General features: G+C 40.6%; 1 protein-coding gene across 2 annotated transcripts in view; it reads right to left on the bottom strand.

Moving 5' to 3' along the window:
- The window catches only part of LOC106581124 (fucolectin-6), a 78,161-nt gene continuing 62,659 nt past the window's right edge, over nucleotides 1–15,502 (bottom strand). For both annotated transcript variants that reach the window (XM_082962242.1, XM_014162933.3), the window contains 4 exons: nucleotides 13,231–13,525; nucleotides 12,751–12,905; nucleotides 12,190–12,472; nucleotides 1–543 (listed from right to left, as the gene is read on the bottom strand). In XM_082962242.1, the coding sequence (XP_082818368.1) occupies nucleotides 372–543; nucleotides 12,190–12,472; nucleotides 12,751–12,905; nucleotides 13,231–13,525 (905 nt within the window). In that variant the 3' untranslated portion in view covers nucleotides 1–371. The remainder of the gene's footprint in view (nucleotides 544–12,189; nucleotides 12,473–12,750; nucleotides 12,906–13,230; nucleotides 13,526–15,502) is intronic.

The raw sequence follows: 15,502 nt of genomic DNA on the forward strand, positions 1-15,502 counted from the left end.
TTCCAGATCCAAGATTTCACCTTTAATTCATTTTAGCATAATAGCAATAGTGTTACAGCATTATATGTATTTCTAAGTATGATTGAGAACCATCTAACCAATAATTAGGCTACATAAAATGTATGAATATTGTTTTTTAAGTGTTAGAAAGAAATGTTGGCCAATTTATACCCAAACTTCCAAAAACAGTGTGCAAGATGAACTTCCAGAATAGTGGACCAAATTTGTTTTTGTATACTGAAAGTAAATACACATTTTTGATAATTGACATACTGGAAGTATACAAAAAAATATGAATTGTTTTTTGTATGACAATACATTCCTCAAACATTGCAGGGTGCTGTTAAGAATTAGTTACATGTAGGCCTGATTTAGTTACATGTAGGCCCAGTCCCATCCAGGGGTGACCCGTACACCTCCACCTCACACAAGGTCAGATACTCCTTCCTCCCTGGAATGACCACGATGACATATCGACCCTCCATGCCCGGACACTGGAAGGTGCTAGAAGTGCCAGCTGGGATAGAGGAGATCACAGCACACCTGCAGGAAAAAACAGAAACAAACTACTATAGCAACTACTGATAGCAACTTCTGCTCAATTCCAAATGGATATTAAGCCCCTATCTCAGGGTACTTAAAGTAGTTAAATAAAGGTTAAATAAAAATAAGAAAGTGCCCATCTGCCGGACACCCCACCAATGTTTTGGAGAAAACTGAGGGATGAGGCTAGATTAATGTAACCTCTTTCAAATACATATTCAGAGCTGTGGATGCAAGGACTGACCATCCATAATATAAAAATGATAGTTTTAATATTTTGAGGCTATAAAGTGTTTGTTAAAATCTGGGTTCTTATGGGGTATGACAGTTGAACTAAGTGTGAGGTATTTATAAGTTATATACTTTTAAAAAATCAGCATTGATTTGGGTATGAATCGTTCATTTAAAAGTATAAAAATTGATGTACCAATCACGGATTGCCCCTTTAACATAACCATTAAAGGATATAGTGCCTTCGGAAATTATTCAGACCCCTTGACTTTTTCCACATTTTGGTAGGTTACAGCCTTATTTTAAAATGTATTCAATAGTTTTTTTCCTCATCAATCTACACACTCAATACCTCATAATGACAAAGCAAAAACAGGATTTTAGAAATGTTAGCAAATATATAAAAAATTAACTGAAATATCACATTTACATAAGTATTTCAGCCCTTTACTTTGTTGAAGCACCTTTGGCAACGATTGCAGCCTTGAATCTTCTTGGGTATGACACTACAAGCTTGGCACACCTGTATTTGGTGAGTTTCTCTGCAGATCCTCTCAATCAGGTTGGATGAGGAGCGTTGCTGCACAGCTATTTTCAGGTCTCTCCAGATATGTTCGATCGGCTTCAAGTCCGGGCTCTGGCTGGGCCACACAAGGACATTCAAAGACTTGTCCCGAAGGCACTCCTGCGTTGTCTTGGTTGTGTGTTTAGGGTCGTTGTCCTGTTGGAAGGCAAACCTTCACCCCAGTTTGAGGTCCTGAGCGCTCTGGAGCAGGTTTTCATCAAGGATCTCTGTACTTGGCTCCGTTCATCTTTACCTCGATCCTGACTACTCTTCCAGTTCCTGCCGCTGAAAAACATCCCCACAGCACGGTTGCTGCAACCAGCATGCTTCACTTTAGAGATGGTGCCAGGTTTCCTCCAGAAGTGATGCTTGACATTCAGGCCAAAGAGAGACCAGAGAGTCTTGTTTCCCATGATCTGAGAGTCTTTAGTTGCCTTTTGGCAAGCTCCAAGTGGGCTGTCTTGTTCCTTTTACTGAGGAGTGGCTTCTGTCTGGCCACTCTACCATAAATGATTGGTGGAGTGCTGTAGAGATAGTTGTCCTTCTGGAAGGTTCTCCCATCTCCACAGAGGAACTCAGAGCTCTGTTAGAGTGACCATCAGGTTCCTCCCTGACCAAGGCCCTTCTCCCCTGATTGCCGGGTTTGGCCAGATGGCCAGCTCTAGGAAGAGTCTTGGTGGTTCCAAACTTCTTCCATTTAAGAATGATGGAGACCATTTTTGGTACCCTTCCCCAGATCTGTGCCTCGACACAATCCTGTCTCGGAGTTCAACAGACAACACTTTCGAACTCATGGCTTGGTTTTTTTCTCTGACATGCACTGTCAACTGTGGAACCTTATATAGACAGGTGTGTGCCTTTCCAAATTATGTCCAATAAATTAAATTTACCACAGGTGGACTCCAATAAAGTTGTACAACATCCCAAGGATGATAATTGGAAACAGGATGCACCTGAGCTCAATTTCGAGTTTCATAACAAAGGGATTGAATACTTATGTGAATAAGGTGTCCCTGTTTTATTTTTATTAAATTAGCAAACATTTCTAAAAAACAGTTTTTGATTTGTCATCATGGGGTATTGTGTGTAGATTGCTGAGGATGTTTTTTATTTAATCCATTTTAGAATAAGGCTGTAACGTAACAAAATGTGGAAAAAGTCATGGTGTCTGAATACTTTCCGAAGGCACTATATTTATTTATATGGTTATAGCTCCATCTTGCCTGCTGATAGGCTAGGTTGGTTTTCCATGCTTCATTGCTTCAACTAATCTTTAAAACGTATATGACGCCAGATTCAAAACATAACATTTTTCTATTTACATTTTTATACAAGATATTGCAACCAATAGAATGTTATATACAGTATATGGGGAATACAACTGTCATGACATGGCCCTCTTTGGGTATAGCGAGTGCCTTCCCCCTCTCTCCTCTCCTACACCCAGGTTCTGTTATCTCAGGTCGTAAATTCCTGGAGGAGACGCTCTCCTCCTGGCCATGCAGAAAGAGACAGAGAGAACAAAGGAACTTCTTCTACTTCACAGAACTTGAGAACTGAACAATAACCATGTTTTGAAGAATGTGTAAACGGTCAGTGGAGAAGCCAGCTACGACCTAGTCCGTTTTGTTTCATGTTTGTGACCTCATGAAAGACAATACAGCCACATTAACATAACTCTGTTTATACAGGTGCCTCCGTTATTATGTTTGCCTCTAATTATTGTATAAAATGAATGAGTAAAAATGAAACTATTTGTGAAATAATGTAAGGTGATGTTGAATCATTATTGTGAGAGAATTGTATTCCCTTTAAAGTTTAACTAAGTCATTGGCCCGCCCCCACGAGCACAGACATGATCTGGCTCATGGGACAGCCCTTTTCTACTGTTACAAATAAAACCTCGGTCAGCTGAAGGTTGAGTAGAGACCACAAAAACCTCAGTATAAGCTAAGGGTGTAATGGTTGTTGAATTCCTAACCATATCACGTGGAGCATTGGCTACACCGGTGGAAATGGTTAAACTCTGAGATCCCGACAGAATAAGAGCAACTCTTCGATACTAATTACTAGTCTGCAGCTAGAAATTATGTCAACCTGACATGCGAAGACCGACAACCGCCGAAACAACTATTCTATAAGAACATTTCTGAATGGTACTCTGAAGTATCCATTCTAACCACGAAAGACTTCAGGGAAGCAGAGAGAGAGACGTGCGGATGAACTTTCCAACAGAAAGACGGACGATTCCAACAGAGATCACGACGACACACTGAGTGTAAATATATATATTGATTGCAATTATTCCCGAATGAGTGAGCGTTCATGTGCAAAGGGTTAGAATTTCAATTAATATAACTATCAACTGTGTAGTGACAGCCTTTTTGTTTTGGCGCCCTTCTCAGTCCACACCTCTATTACCCTTTGTCCACCAAGCTGTCATATCAGCTTAGCCCACTAGGGGACATCCCCTATTATTTCCTTGTAACTATAACTGCTGTTTGCTTATGCATTTCTGTGATTATTTAGTTAGTTAGTAAATAAATGATTAAGACAATTGATGTATGGAAGATTCATAGTAAAGGCTGGGTTTGTGCAGATAACCAACAATTTACGACATTTGGAATGAGACTAACGTGAGGTAAATGAAAATATCTGAAGAGTTATATAAGGAAAAGTATAACTTTGTAATCTGAAGATTTTCCTTGGTGCCCCGACTTCCTATTTAATTACATTTACATGATTAGTTTAATCACATAATAACAGAGAATTTATTTGATAAAATAACAGTCTTCAGTTTAATAATGCCAAAGACACGACACAACCATACCAGCTCTGCATATTTTGCTGCGAAGAGAAAGAATTGTTAGAGTTTTGGGACAATGTAAAGTCCATGGAGAATAAGAGCACCTCCTCCCAGCTACCTGCACTGCACTGAGGCTTGGAAACACTTTCACCACCGATAAATCTACGATAATCGATCATTTCAATAAGCATTTTTCTACGGCTGGCCATGCTTTCCACCTGGCTTGCCCTACCCCGGCCAACAGCTCAGCACCACCTGCAGCAACATCCCCAAGCCCCCCTGCTTCTCCTTCACCCAAATCCATTCAGCTGATGTTCTGAAAGAGCTGCAAAATCTGGATCCCCACAAATCAGCTGGGCTAGACAATCTGTACCCTCTTCTTTGTAAAATTATCATCTGAAATTGTTCCAACCCCTATTACTAGCCTGTTCAATCTCTTTCGTATCGTCTGAAATCCCCAAAGATTGGAAAGTTGCCGCAGTCATCCCCCTAATCAAAGGGGGAGACACTCTAGACCCAAACTGTTATAGACCTACATCCATCCTGCCCTGCCTTTCTAAAATCTTTGAAAGCCAAGTTAACAAACAGATCACCGACCATTTTGAATCCCACTGTACCTTCTCCACTATGCAATCTGGTTTCCGCGTTGGTCACGGGTGCACCTCAGCCACACTCAAGGTCCTAAACGATATCATAACCGCCATCGATAAAAGACAGTACTGTGCAGCCGTATTCATTGACCTGGCCAAGGCTTTCGACTCTGTCAATCACTGCATTCTTATCGGCAGACTCAATAGCCTTGGCTTCTCAAATGACAAATGACCCCTAAAGGGGTGCCACAGGGTTCAATTGTCGGGCTGACTCTTTTCTCTGTATATATCAATGATGTCGCTCTTGCTGCTGGTGATTCTCTGATCCACATCTACGCAGACGACATCAGTCTGTATACATCTGGCCCTTCTTTGGAAACTGTGTTAAAACTTGTTAGGGCTATGGTCCTTTTTTCAGAATTTCCGCTTGACTGACGTGCCCAAAGTAAACTGCCTGTTACTCAGGCCCAGAAGCCAGGATATGCATATAAATGGTAGCATTGGATAGAAAACACTTTGAAGTTTGTAGAAATGTTAAAATAATGTATGAGACTATAACACAATTGATATGGAAGGAGAACATCTAAAGAAAAACCAACCGGAATTCCATTTTTTTTTAGATCCCAGGCTCTTATAATGGAAAGCTATGGGTCCTATGCAATTCCAGCTCCCAGACTGCAATTCCTATGGCTTTCACTAGATGTCAACAGTCTTTGTTCAAGGTTTCAGGCTTGTTTCTTCCAAAACAAGGAAGAATTTGAAGTTTTGGCACCAGGAGTCACAGTTGGAAATCAGTCTGTGGGCGTGCAACGAAGAGGACACGCACTTGCTAATTTTACTTTCTATTGAACATACTTCTTTCTGTATGAAATATTATAGTTTATTTACATTTTAGGGTACCTGAGGATTAAATAGAAACGTAGTTTGACTTGTTTGAACGAAGTTTAGCGGTAGCTTTTTGGATTCCTTTGTCAGCATGTTGAACGAGTGGATTACTGAAATCGATGGCGCCAACTAAACAGACTTTTTGGGATTTAAAGAAGGATTTTATTTAACAAAACAACCATTCATGTTGTAGCTGGGACCCTTTTGATTGCAAAAAGAGGAATATTTTCAAAAAGTAAGTGATTATTTAATCGCTATTTGTGATTTTATGAAACCTGTGTTGGTTGAATAATTCTGTATGTTGATGTGGGGCACCGTCCTCAAACAATCGCATGGTATGCTTTCGCTGTAAAGCCTATTGTAAATCAGACAATGCAGTTAGATTAACAAGAATGTAATCTTTTAACTGATATAAGATACTTGTATGTTCACAAATGTTTAACCTGTTAGGGCTAGGGGGCAGTATTGACACGGCTGGATAAAAAACGTACCCGATTTAATCTGGTTACTACTCCTGCCCAGTAACTAGAATATGCATATAATTATTGGCTTTGGATAGAAAACACCCTAAAGTTTCTAAAACTGTTTGAATGGTGTCTGTGAGTATAACAGAACTCATATGGCAGGCAAAAATCTGAGAAGATTTCATGCAGGAAGTGGCCTGTCTGACAAGGTGTCGTTCTTCTTGTCTCTGTTTATTGAAGAGTGAGGATCTTAGCTGTACCGTGACACTTCCCACGGCTGCCATAGGCTCTCAGAAGGCGGCAAAATGCTGAATCGTGGCTTTGCAGGCTCTGGCTGAAACAAAGTAGCGCGTTTGGGTAGTGGCTGGTTACAGTACTGTGAGACTCAGGCTCGTGCCCGCGTCGACCGAAAGCTTTGTTTTCTTTCCTCTGTTTAGCTAAATGGACATTCCTGGTCGGAATATTATCGCTTTTTTACGAAAAAATGGCATAAAAATGGATTTTAAACAGCGGTTGACATAATGGAATATTTAGATTTTTTTTGTCACGAATTGCGCCATGCGCACGACCCTGATTTACCATTTCGGATAGTTTCTGGAACACATGAACAGAACGCCGCTATTCGGATATAACGATGGATTATTTTGGACCAAACCAACATTTGTTATTGAAGTAGCAGTCCCGGGAGTGCATTCTGACGAAGACAACAAAAGGTAATCAAACTTTTGTAATAGTAAATCTGATATTGGTGAGTGCTAAACTTGCCCGGGTGTCTAAATAGCTAGCCCGTGATGGCTGGGCTATGTACTTAGAATATTGCAAAATGTGCTTTCACCAAAAAGCTATTTTAAAATCGGACATATCGAGTGCATAGAGGAGTTCTGTATCTATAATTCTTAAAATAATTGTTATGCTTTTTGTGAACGTTTATCGTGAGTAATTTAGTAAATTGTTAGTGAATTCGCCGGAAGTTTGCTAGTTCTGAACGTCACATGCTAATGTAAAAAGCTGGTTTTTGATATAAATATGAACTTGATTGAACAAAACATGCATGTATTGTATAACATAATGTCCTAGGGTTGTCATCTGATGAAGATCATCAAAGGTTAGTGCTGCATTTAGCTGTCTTCTGGGTTTTTGTGACATTATATGCTAGCTTGAAAAATGGGTGTCTGATTATTTCTGGCTTGGTACTCTGCTGACATAATCTAATGTTTTGCTTTCGTTGTAAAGCCTTTTTGAAATCGGACAGTGTGGTTAGATTAACGAGAGTCTTGTCTTTAAATAGCTGTAAAATAGTCATATGTTTGAGAAATTGAAGTAATAGCATTTCAAAGGTTTTGAAAATCTCGCCACAGGATTCAACTGGCTGTTACGTAGGTGGGACGAATTCGTCCCGCCTGCCCTAGAGAGGTTAATACTATGATTATTTATTTGAATTGCTCGCCCTCCAATTTCACCGGATGTTGTCGACATGTGTCCCGCTAGCGGGACGCCTAGCCTTATTAACAAACCTCCAAACAAGCTTCAATGCCATACAACACTCCTTCCGTGGCCTCCAACTGCTTTTAAGTGCTAGTAAAACTAAATGCATGCTCTTCAACCGATTCCTGCCCGCACCCGCCCACCCGACTAGCATCACTACTCTGGACGGTTCTGACTTAGAATATGTTGACAACTACAAATACCTAGGTGTCTGGCTAGACTGTAAACTCTCCTTCCAGACTCACATTAAGCATCTCCAATCCAAAATGTAAATCTAGAATTGGCTTTCTATTTCGCAACAAAGCCTCCTTCACTCACGCTGCCAAACATACCCTCATAAAACTGACTATCCTACCGATCCTTGACTTCGGTGATGTAATTTACAAAATAGCCCCCAACACTCTACTCAGCACACTGGATGTAGTCTATCACAGTGCCATCCGTTTTGTCACCAAAGCCCCATATACTACCCACCACTGCGACCTGTATGCTCTCGTTGGCTGGCCCTCACTACATATTCATCGCCACACCCACTGGCTCCAGGTCATCTATAAGTCTTTGCTAGGTAAAGCCCCGCCTTATCTCAGCTCACTGGTCACCATAGCAACACCCACCCGTAGCACGCGCTCCAGCAGGTATATTTCACTAGTCATCCCCAAAATCCAACACTTCCTTTGGCCGCCTTTCCTTCCCGTTCTCTGCTGCCAATGACTGGAACGAATTGCAAAAATCACTGAAGCTGGAGTCTTATATCTCCCTCTCTAACTTTAAGCATCAGCTGTCAGAGCAGCTTACCAATCAATGTACCTGTACACAGTCAATCTGTAAATAGCACACCCAACTACCTCATCCCCATATTGTTATTCATCCTCTTGCTTTTTTGCATCCCAGTATCTCTACTTGCACATCATCATCTGCACATCTATCACTCCAGTGTTAATGCTAAATTGTAATTATTTCGCCTCTATGGCCTATTTATTGCCTTACCTCCCCACTCTTCTACTTTTGCACACACTGTACATAGATTTTTCTATTGTGTTATTGACTGTACGTTTGTTTGTGTAACTCTGTGTTGTTTTTGTCGCACTGCTTTGCTTTATCTTGGCCAGGTCGCAACTGAAAATGAGAACTTGTTCTCAACTGGCCTACCTGGTTAAATAAAGGTGAAATAAAAAATTCAAAAATATATTTTGTTTTCGTTCTTTCCATATGTAGCTTTTTTTTGGTTGCAGGTCTAGAAATGGCTGAAGAATTGCTACATTTACCTGGAGCTAACTCTGCAGATTGCACTACAGGGGGATTTGAAAAGTCATAGTCAATCGATCAATAATATAAAAACCTTTGGCACTGTGTGTGTGTGTGTGTGTGTGTGTGTGTGTGTGTGTGTGTGTGTGTGTGTGTGTGTGTGTGTGTGTGTGTGTGTGTGTGTGTGTGTGTGTGTGTGTGTGTGTATGTACATATATGTACATGTATGTACATAAAAATATATATATATAAAAATATATAACTCGGCAAAAAAAGAAACGTCCCTTTTACAGGAACCTGTCTTTCAAAGACACTTCGTAAAAATCAAAATCACTTCACAGATCTTCATTGTAAAGCGTTTAAACACTGTTTCGCATGCTTGTTAAATGAACCATAAACAATTAATGAACATGCACCTGTGGAACGGTCGTTAAGACACTAACAGCTTACAGATTTTAGGCAATTAAGGTCACAGTTATGAAAACTTTGGACACTAAAGAGGCCTTTCTACTGACTCTGAAAAACACCAAAAGAAAGATGCCCAGGGTCCCTGCTCATCTGCGTAAACATGCCTTAGGCATGCTGCAAGGAGGCATGAGGACTGCAGGTGTGGCCAGGGCAATAAATTGCACTGTCCGTACTGTGAGATGCCTAAGACAGCGCTACAGGGAGACAGGACGGACAGCTGATCGTCCTTGCTGTGGCAGAACACGTGTAACAACACCTGCACAGGATCGGTACATCCGAACATCACACCTGCGGGACAGGTACAGGATGGCAACAACAACTGCCTGAGTTACACCAGGAACGCACAATCCCTCCATCAGTGCTCAGACTGTCCACAAAAGGCTGAGAGAGGCTGGACTGAGGGCTTGTAGGCCTGTTGTAAGGCAGGTCCTCACCAGACATCACCGGCAACAACGTCGCCTTTGGGCACAAACCCACCGTCGCTGGACCAGACAGGACAGGCAAAAAGTGCTCTGACAAGTCGCGGATTTGTCTCGCCAGCGGTGATGGTCAGATTCACGTTTATCGTTGAATGAATGAGCATTACACCGAGGCCTGTACTCTGGAGCGGGATCGATTTGGAGGTGGAGGGTCCGTCATGGTCTGGGGCGGTGTGTCACAGCATCATCGGACTGAGCTTGTTGTCATTGCAGGCAATCTCAACGCTGTGCGTTACAGAGAAGACATCCTCCTCCCTCATGTGGTCCCCTTCCTACAGGCTCATCCTGACATGACCCTCCAGCATGACAATGCCACCAGTCAAACTGCTCGTTCTGTGTGTGATTTCCTTGCAGACAGGAATGTCAGTGTTCTGCCATGGCCAGCAAAGAGCCCGGATCTCATTCCCATTGAGCACGTCTGGGACCTGTTGGATCGGAGGGTGAGGGCTGGGGCCATTCCCCCCAGAAATGTCAGGGAACTTGCAGATGCTTTGGTGGAAGAGTGGGGTAACATCTCACAGCAAGAACTGGCAAATCTGGTGCAGTCCATGAGGAGATGCACTGCAGTACTTAATGCAGCTGGTTGCCACACCAGATACTGACTGTTACTTTTGATTTTGACCCCCCCCCCCCCCTCCTTTGTTCAGGGACACATTATTCCATTTCTGTTAGTCACATGTCTGTGGAACTTCTTCAGTTAATGTCTCAGTTGTTGAATCTTGTTATGTTCATACAAATATTTACACATGTTAAGTTTGCTGAAAATTAACTCAGTTGACAGTGAGAGGACGTTTCTTTTTTTGCTTAGTTTATATACACTACCGGTCAAAAGTTTTAGAAGACCTACTCATTCTAGGGTTTTTCTTTACTTTTACTATTTCCTACATTGTAAATTAATAGTGAAGACATCAAAACTATGAAATAACACATATGGAATCATGTAGTAACAAAAACAGTTTTAAACAAATCAAAATATATTTTATATTTGAGATTCTTCAAAATAGCCACCCTTTGCCTTGATGACAGCTTTGCACACTCTTGACATTCTCTCAACCAGCTTCATGAGGTAGTCACCTGGAATGCATTTCAATTAACAGGTGTGCCTTGTTAATTTGTGGAATTTCTTTCCTTCTTAATGTGTTTGAGTCAATCAGTTGTATTGTGACAAGGTAGGGGTGGTATACAGAAGATAGCCCTATTTGGTAAAAGTCCAAGTCCATATTATGCCAAGAACAGCTCAAATAAGCAAAGAGAAACGACAGTCCATCATCATCTTTAAGACATGAAGGTATGTCAATGCGGAAAATTTCAAGAACTTTGAAAGTTTCCTCAAGGGCAGTCGCAAAAACCATAAAGCGCTATGATGAAACTGGCTCTCATGAGGACCGGCAGAGAAAAGGAAGACTCAGAGTCACCTCTGCTGCAGAGGATAAGTTCATTAGAGTTACCGGCCTCAGAAATTGCAGCCCAAATAAATGCTTCACAGAGTTCAAGTAAAAGACACATCTCAACATCAGCTGTTCAGAGGAGACTGCGTGAATCAGGTCTTCATGGTTGAATTGCTGCAAAGAAACCACTACTGAAGGACACCAATAAGAAGAAGAGACTTGCACGAGCAATGGACATTAGACCAGTGGAAATCTGTCCTTTGGTCTGATGTGTCCAAATTTGAGATTTTTGGTTCCAACTGCCGTGTCTTTGTGAGATACAGAGTAGGTGAACAGACAATCTCTGCATGTGGTTCCCACCGTGAAGATGGTGTGGGGGTGCTTTGCTGGTGACACTGTCAGTGATTTATTTAGAATTCAAGGCACATTTAACCAGCATGGCTACCACAGCATTCTGCTGCGATACTCCATCCCATCTGGTTTGCACTTAGTGGGACTACCATTTGTTTTTCAACAGGACAACTGCAAGGCTGTGTAGGTGCTATTTGACCAAGAATGAGAGGGATGGAGTGCTGCATCAGATGACCTGGCCCCCACAATCACCCGACCTCAACCCAACTGAGATGGTTTGGGATGAGTTGGACTGCAGAGTAACGGAAAAGCAGCCAACAAGTGCTCATCATATGTGGGAACTCCTTCAAGACTGTTGGAAAAGCATTCCAGGTGAAGCTGGTTGAGAGAATGCCAAGCGTGTGCAAAGCTGTCATCAAGGCAAAGGGTGGCTATTTTGAAGAATCTCAAATATAAAATATATTTTGATTTGTTTAACACTTTTTTTGGTTACTACATGATTCTACATGTGTTATTCTACATTACTACATGTGTTATTTCAGGGTTTTGATGTCTTCACTAGTATTCTACAATGTACATAATAGTAAAAATAAAGAAAAACCCTGGAATGAGTAGGTGTGTCCAAACTTTTCACTTTAATCTTTAAAACTTAAAGTTAAATGGACCTCAACTCTCCTACAGTAATTCACCTAGGATTGTCGATGCCGTTGTTTTTCAGGGAGTTTCCAATGCGAATCTCAGCTCCATTGAGTCTGCTAGGAACACTGTCGACTGTGTTGGTGATGATGATGGAGAACACTTTGTAGGTCTTCAGAAGGTCCACCCTCCACCAGGCGTTGATGTCCTCTAGAGTGTGGGTGCAGGACCCTCCTATCCAAATAGCGTTGCGATTCCCATCAATAGCATTGCTTGGAATGCCAAACTGATACAAAGACGACTGGGTGGCCTTTCCATATAGAGCCACATTATCTCCTGGACAAAATAGAGCATAATGCACAATAACTATCATCTTATCAATCAATTGTTGGAACTTGTGTAAGCATATTCATGCACTGTAATCATAGAGGTTACTTTCAGAGTTAATAATGTTTAGAGTACCATTACAGAGAATATAACAAAAGTTGTACTTATAATACTGTTCATAATATATATATATATGTGTATATATATATATATATATATATATATATATATATATATATATATATATATATATATATATATATATATATATATATATAAGTTCTGACCGGTTGGGGCAAGGTAGCCATAAACCTCCACTTCACAGAGTGTCAGAAGTCTTTTCTGGCCTGGTAGAACCACAGTCACATAACGCCCTTTGAAGCCTGGGTCAAAGGCCAGGGTGAGAGGACTGCCGACTGGAACGGAGGAAATTGTTTTAGCCCTGGAGAGAGAAATGGGTTTTACTGATCTCATTACTGTAAAATAGTGCCTCACGAACTATATAACTTTATTTAAACTAAATAAACATGGCACAGGAGTTGATATGCTGATATCTACAACTGTGCCTGTGTTCTGGTGGTAACCTGTAAGTGGAGTTGAATCTTTTCACCAGCATTGCTTGATTTTATCTGTCCTGCCTGCATGGGTTTTTATGTACAGTATGTCCACTATTTATATTCTGGTCACTCTAATTGAGTTCTTCATGGACATAAACAGTAGCAACACATTGTAAATACAATTTCAAAAACCACAGTATCTTGACTCACAGAGGGTTATGAATGCCATTGTCCACTAAAGAATTTCCTATTCGTATCTCAGCCCCGTTAAGCCTCTCAGGAACAGCATCCCCTCTGTTGGTGACGGTGATGGAGGTGACTATGTAGGTATCAAGCAGGTCCACTCTCCACCAGGGGCTAGTGGATTCATCAGTGGCAGTGCAGGACCCATGATGAAAATGTGAATCGCGGTTCCCATCAATGGCATTGGAGGCATGACTGTAACCGTGCCATGGGTTCTCGATGAGGTCTGACTGTGTAGCTTTTCCACGCAAGGCAAGATTTCCTGCAGGGAAACATATCATTGAGTGAGTATAGAGGAGCAATTTAATGATGCTGTCAAAACATAATAACAAAGTTTTCTAATCTGCTGAAAGTCCGGGTGGGGCCTTAGGGAAATAAATACTGTAATTTCCGGACTATTAAGCGCACCTCAGTATAAGCCGCACCCACTGAATTAAACATTTTTTTTTTTTTTTTTAACATAAATAAGCCGCACATGTCTATAAGCTGCAGGTGCCTACCGGTACATTGAAATCAAATGAACTTTACACAGGCTTTAACGAAACACGGCTTGTAACAAAAATAAATAGGCTTTAACGAAACACAGCTTGTAACAAAAATAAATAGGCTTTAACAAAACACGGCTTGTAACAAAACATTTTAAATTAGCAGTAAGCTTTAGTTGTCTTTTTGCACTGAGTCAATTCCTCACGCTGCTGTTTCCAACGTCTTATCATCGACTCATTAAGACCAAGCTCCCGTGCAGCAGCTCTATTTCCTTTTCCAACAGCCAGATCAATCGCCTTCAACTTGAAAGCTGCATCATATGCATTTCTCCGTGTCTTTGCCATGATGAGGGTGACAAAATGACTACCGTAATCAGAATGATGGGAAGTTTGAGAGTGCTCGATTTAATCTAAACAGTAAACAAAAAAGTTGTTTGACCTTAACCCGTTCGGCAATTTTATTGGTCTAATGAAAGCTTCATGCCACCCAAAAACTGAGCACGTCACAGAATGTGTTTTTTTGGAGAAAAAAAATTGAAAGCGGGAAAAATCCATATATTAGCCGCGTCATTGTTTAAGCTGCGAGGTTCAAAGCGTGAGAAAAACGTTGCGGCTTATAGTCCGGAATTTACGGTATGTTACGTGGTAGATACAAGTATGACAGTTGGAACAAACATGAATTCAGATGATATGAAAACATCCTAGAAGGGATGCTCATTGCAAACTTAAAGGTGGAGGCGCAAGACTAAATGGCCGCCGATGTAGATGATAATGAATCCATAGTCATGTTTAAAATAACTTATTAAGTGACATTTTTATAAAATAACATGACATTAAGTAATAATACATTAAATGTATTCCTTAACTTTTGATACGTGGAGAAAATAAAATACTTAATAAGGCTCTGGTTCACATGTGCCAGCACAATGGCATAATGCAGTGCATGATAATAAGCATCCAGCCATCAACACTTCTGAGAACAGAGGGGCTCACTTTTGCAGCCACTATTGCTTCACGGTACATTGAAACTACAACATGAAAAACGGTTCGGTAATAGAATTTTGTTACTTTTGGTACTTCTATTAAATTTGTCTCACGTTTGGAAATCAACTAAATGTATTTCACTTATTATAAAATTATTACATTTGCTCTGTGTGTGCGGTGCAGGTATGCTTTCCTAAGAACTTTTTCAATGAAAAGTTACCTACAAAGTAGCCTATGCCTACCTGGCAGAATCATGATTATTTGCATCAATCCAGTGGCCATGTGTTTTGCAAACTCCATCACATGTGCGTGTGTGCTACAGAAATGCTGCTAACCAAACAAAAATGTTAAGTGCATGCACACTTGAATTAAAGGGTAACAACACTCAAAATATTATTATTTTAAAATATTATTTTGTATGGTTTTGGCATCGAATATCATGATTAGAGGTCGACCGATTATGATTTTTTTTCAACGCAGATACCGATACCGATTATTGGAGGGCCAAAAAAGCCGCTACCGATTAATCGGACAATTTTTTTTGTTACTTTATTGATTTGTAATAATGACAATTACAACAATACTGAATGAACACTTATTTTAACTTAATATAATACATCAATAAAATCAATTTAGCCTCAAATAAATAATGAAACATGTTCAATTTGGTTTAAATAATGAAAAAAACTAAGTGTTGGAGAAGAAAGTAAAAGCACAATATGTGCCATGTAAGAAAGCTAACGTTTAAGTTCTCTGCTCAGAACATGAGA

This window comes from Salmo salar, chromosome 02, assembly GCF_965601325.2.
Source record: "Salmo salar chromosome 02, fSalSal1, whole genome shotgun sequence".
In the NCBI taxonomy this organism is placed as follows: Eukaryota; Metazoa; Chordata; class Actinopteri; order Salmoniformes; family Salmonidae; genus Salmo; species Salmo salar.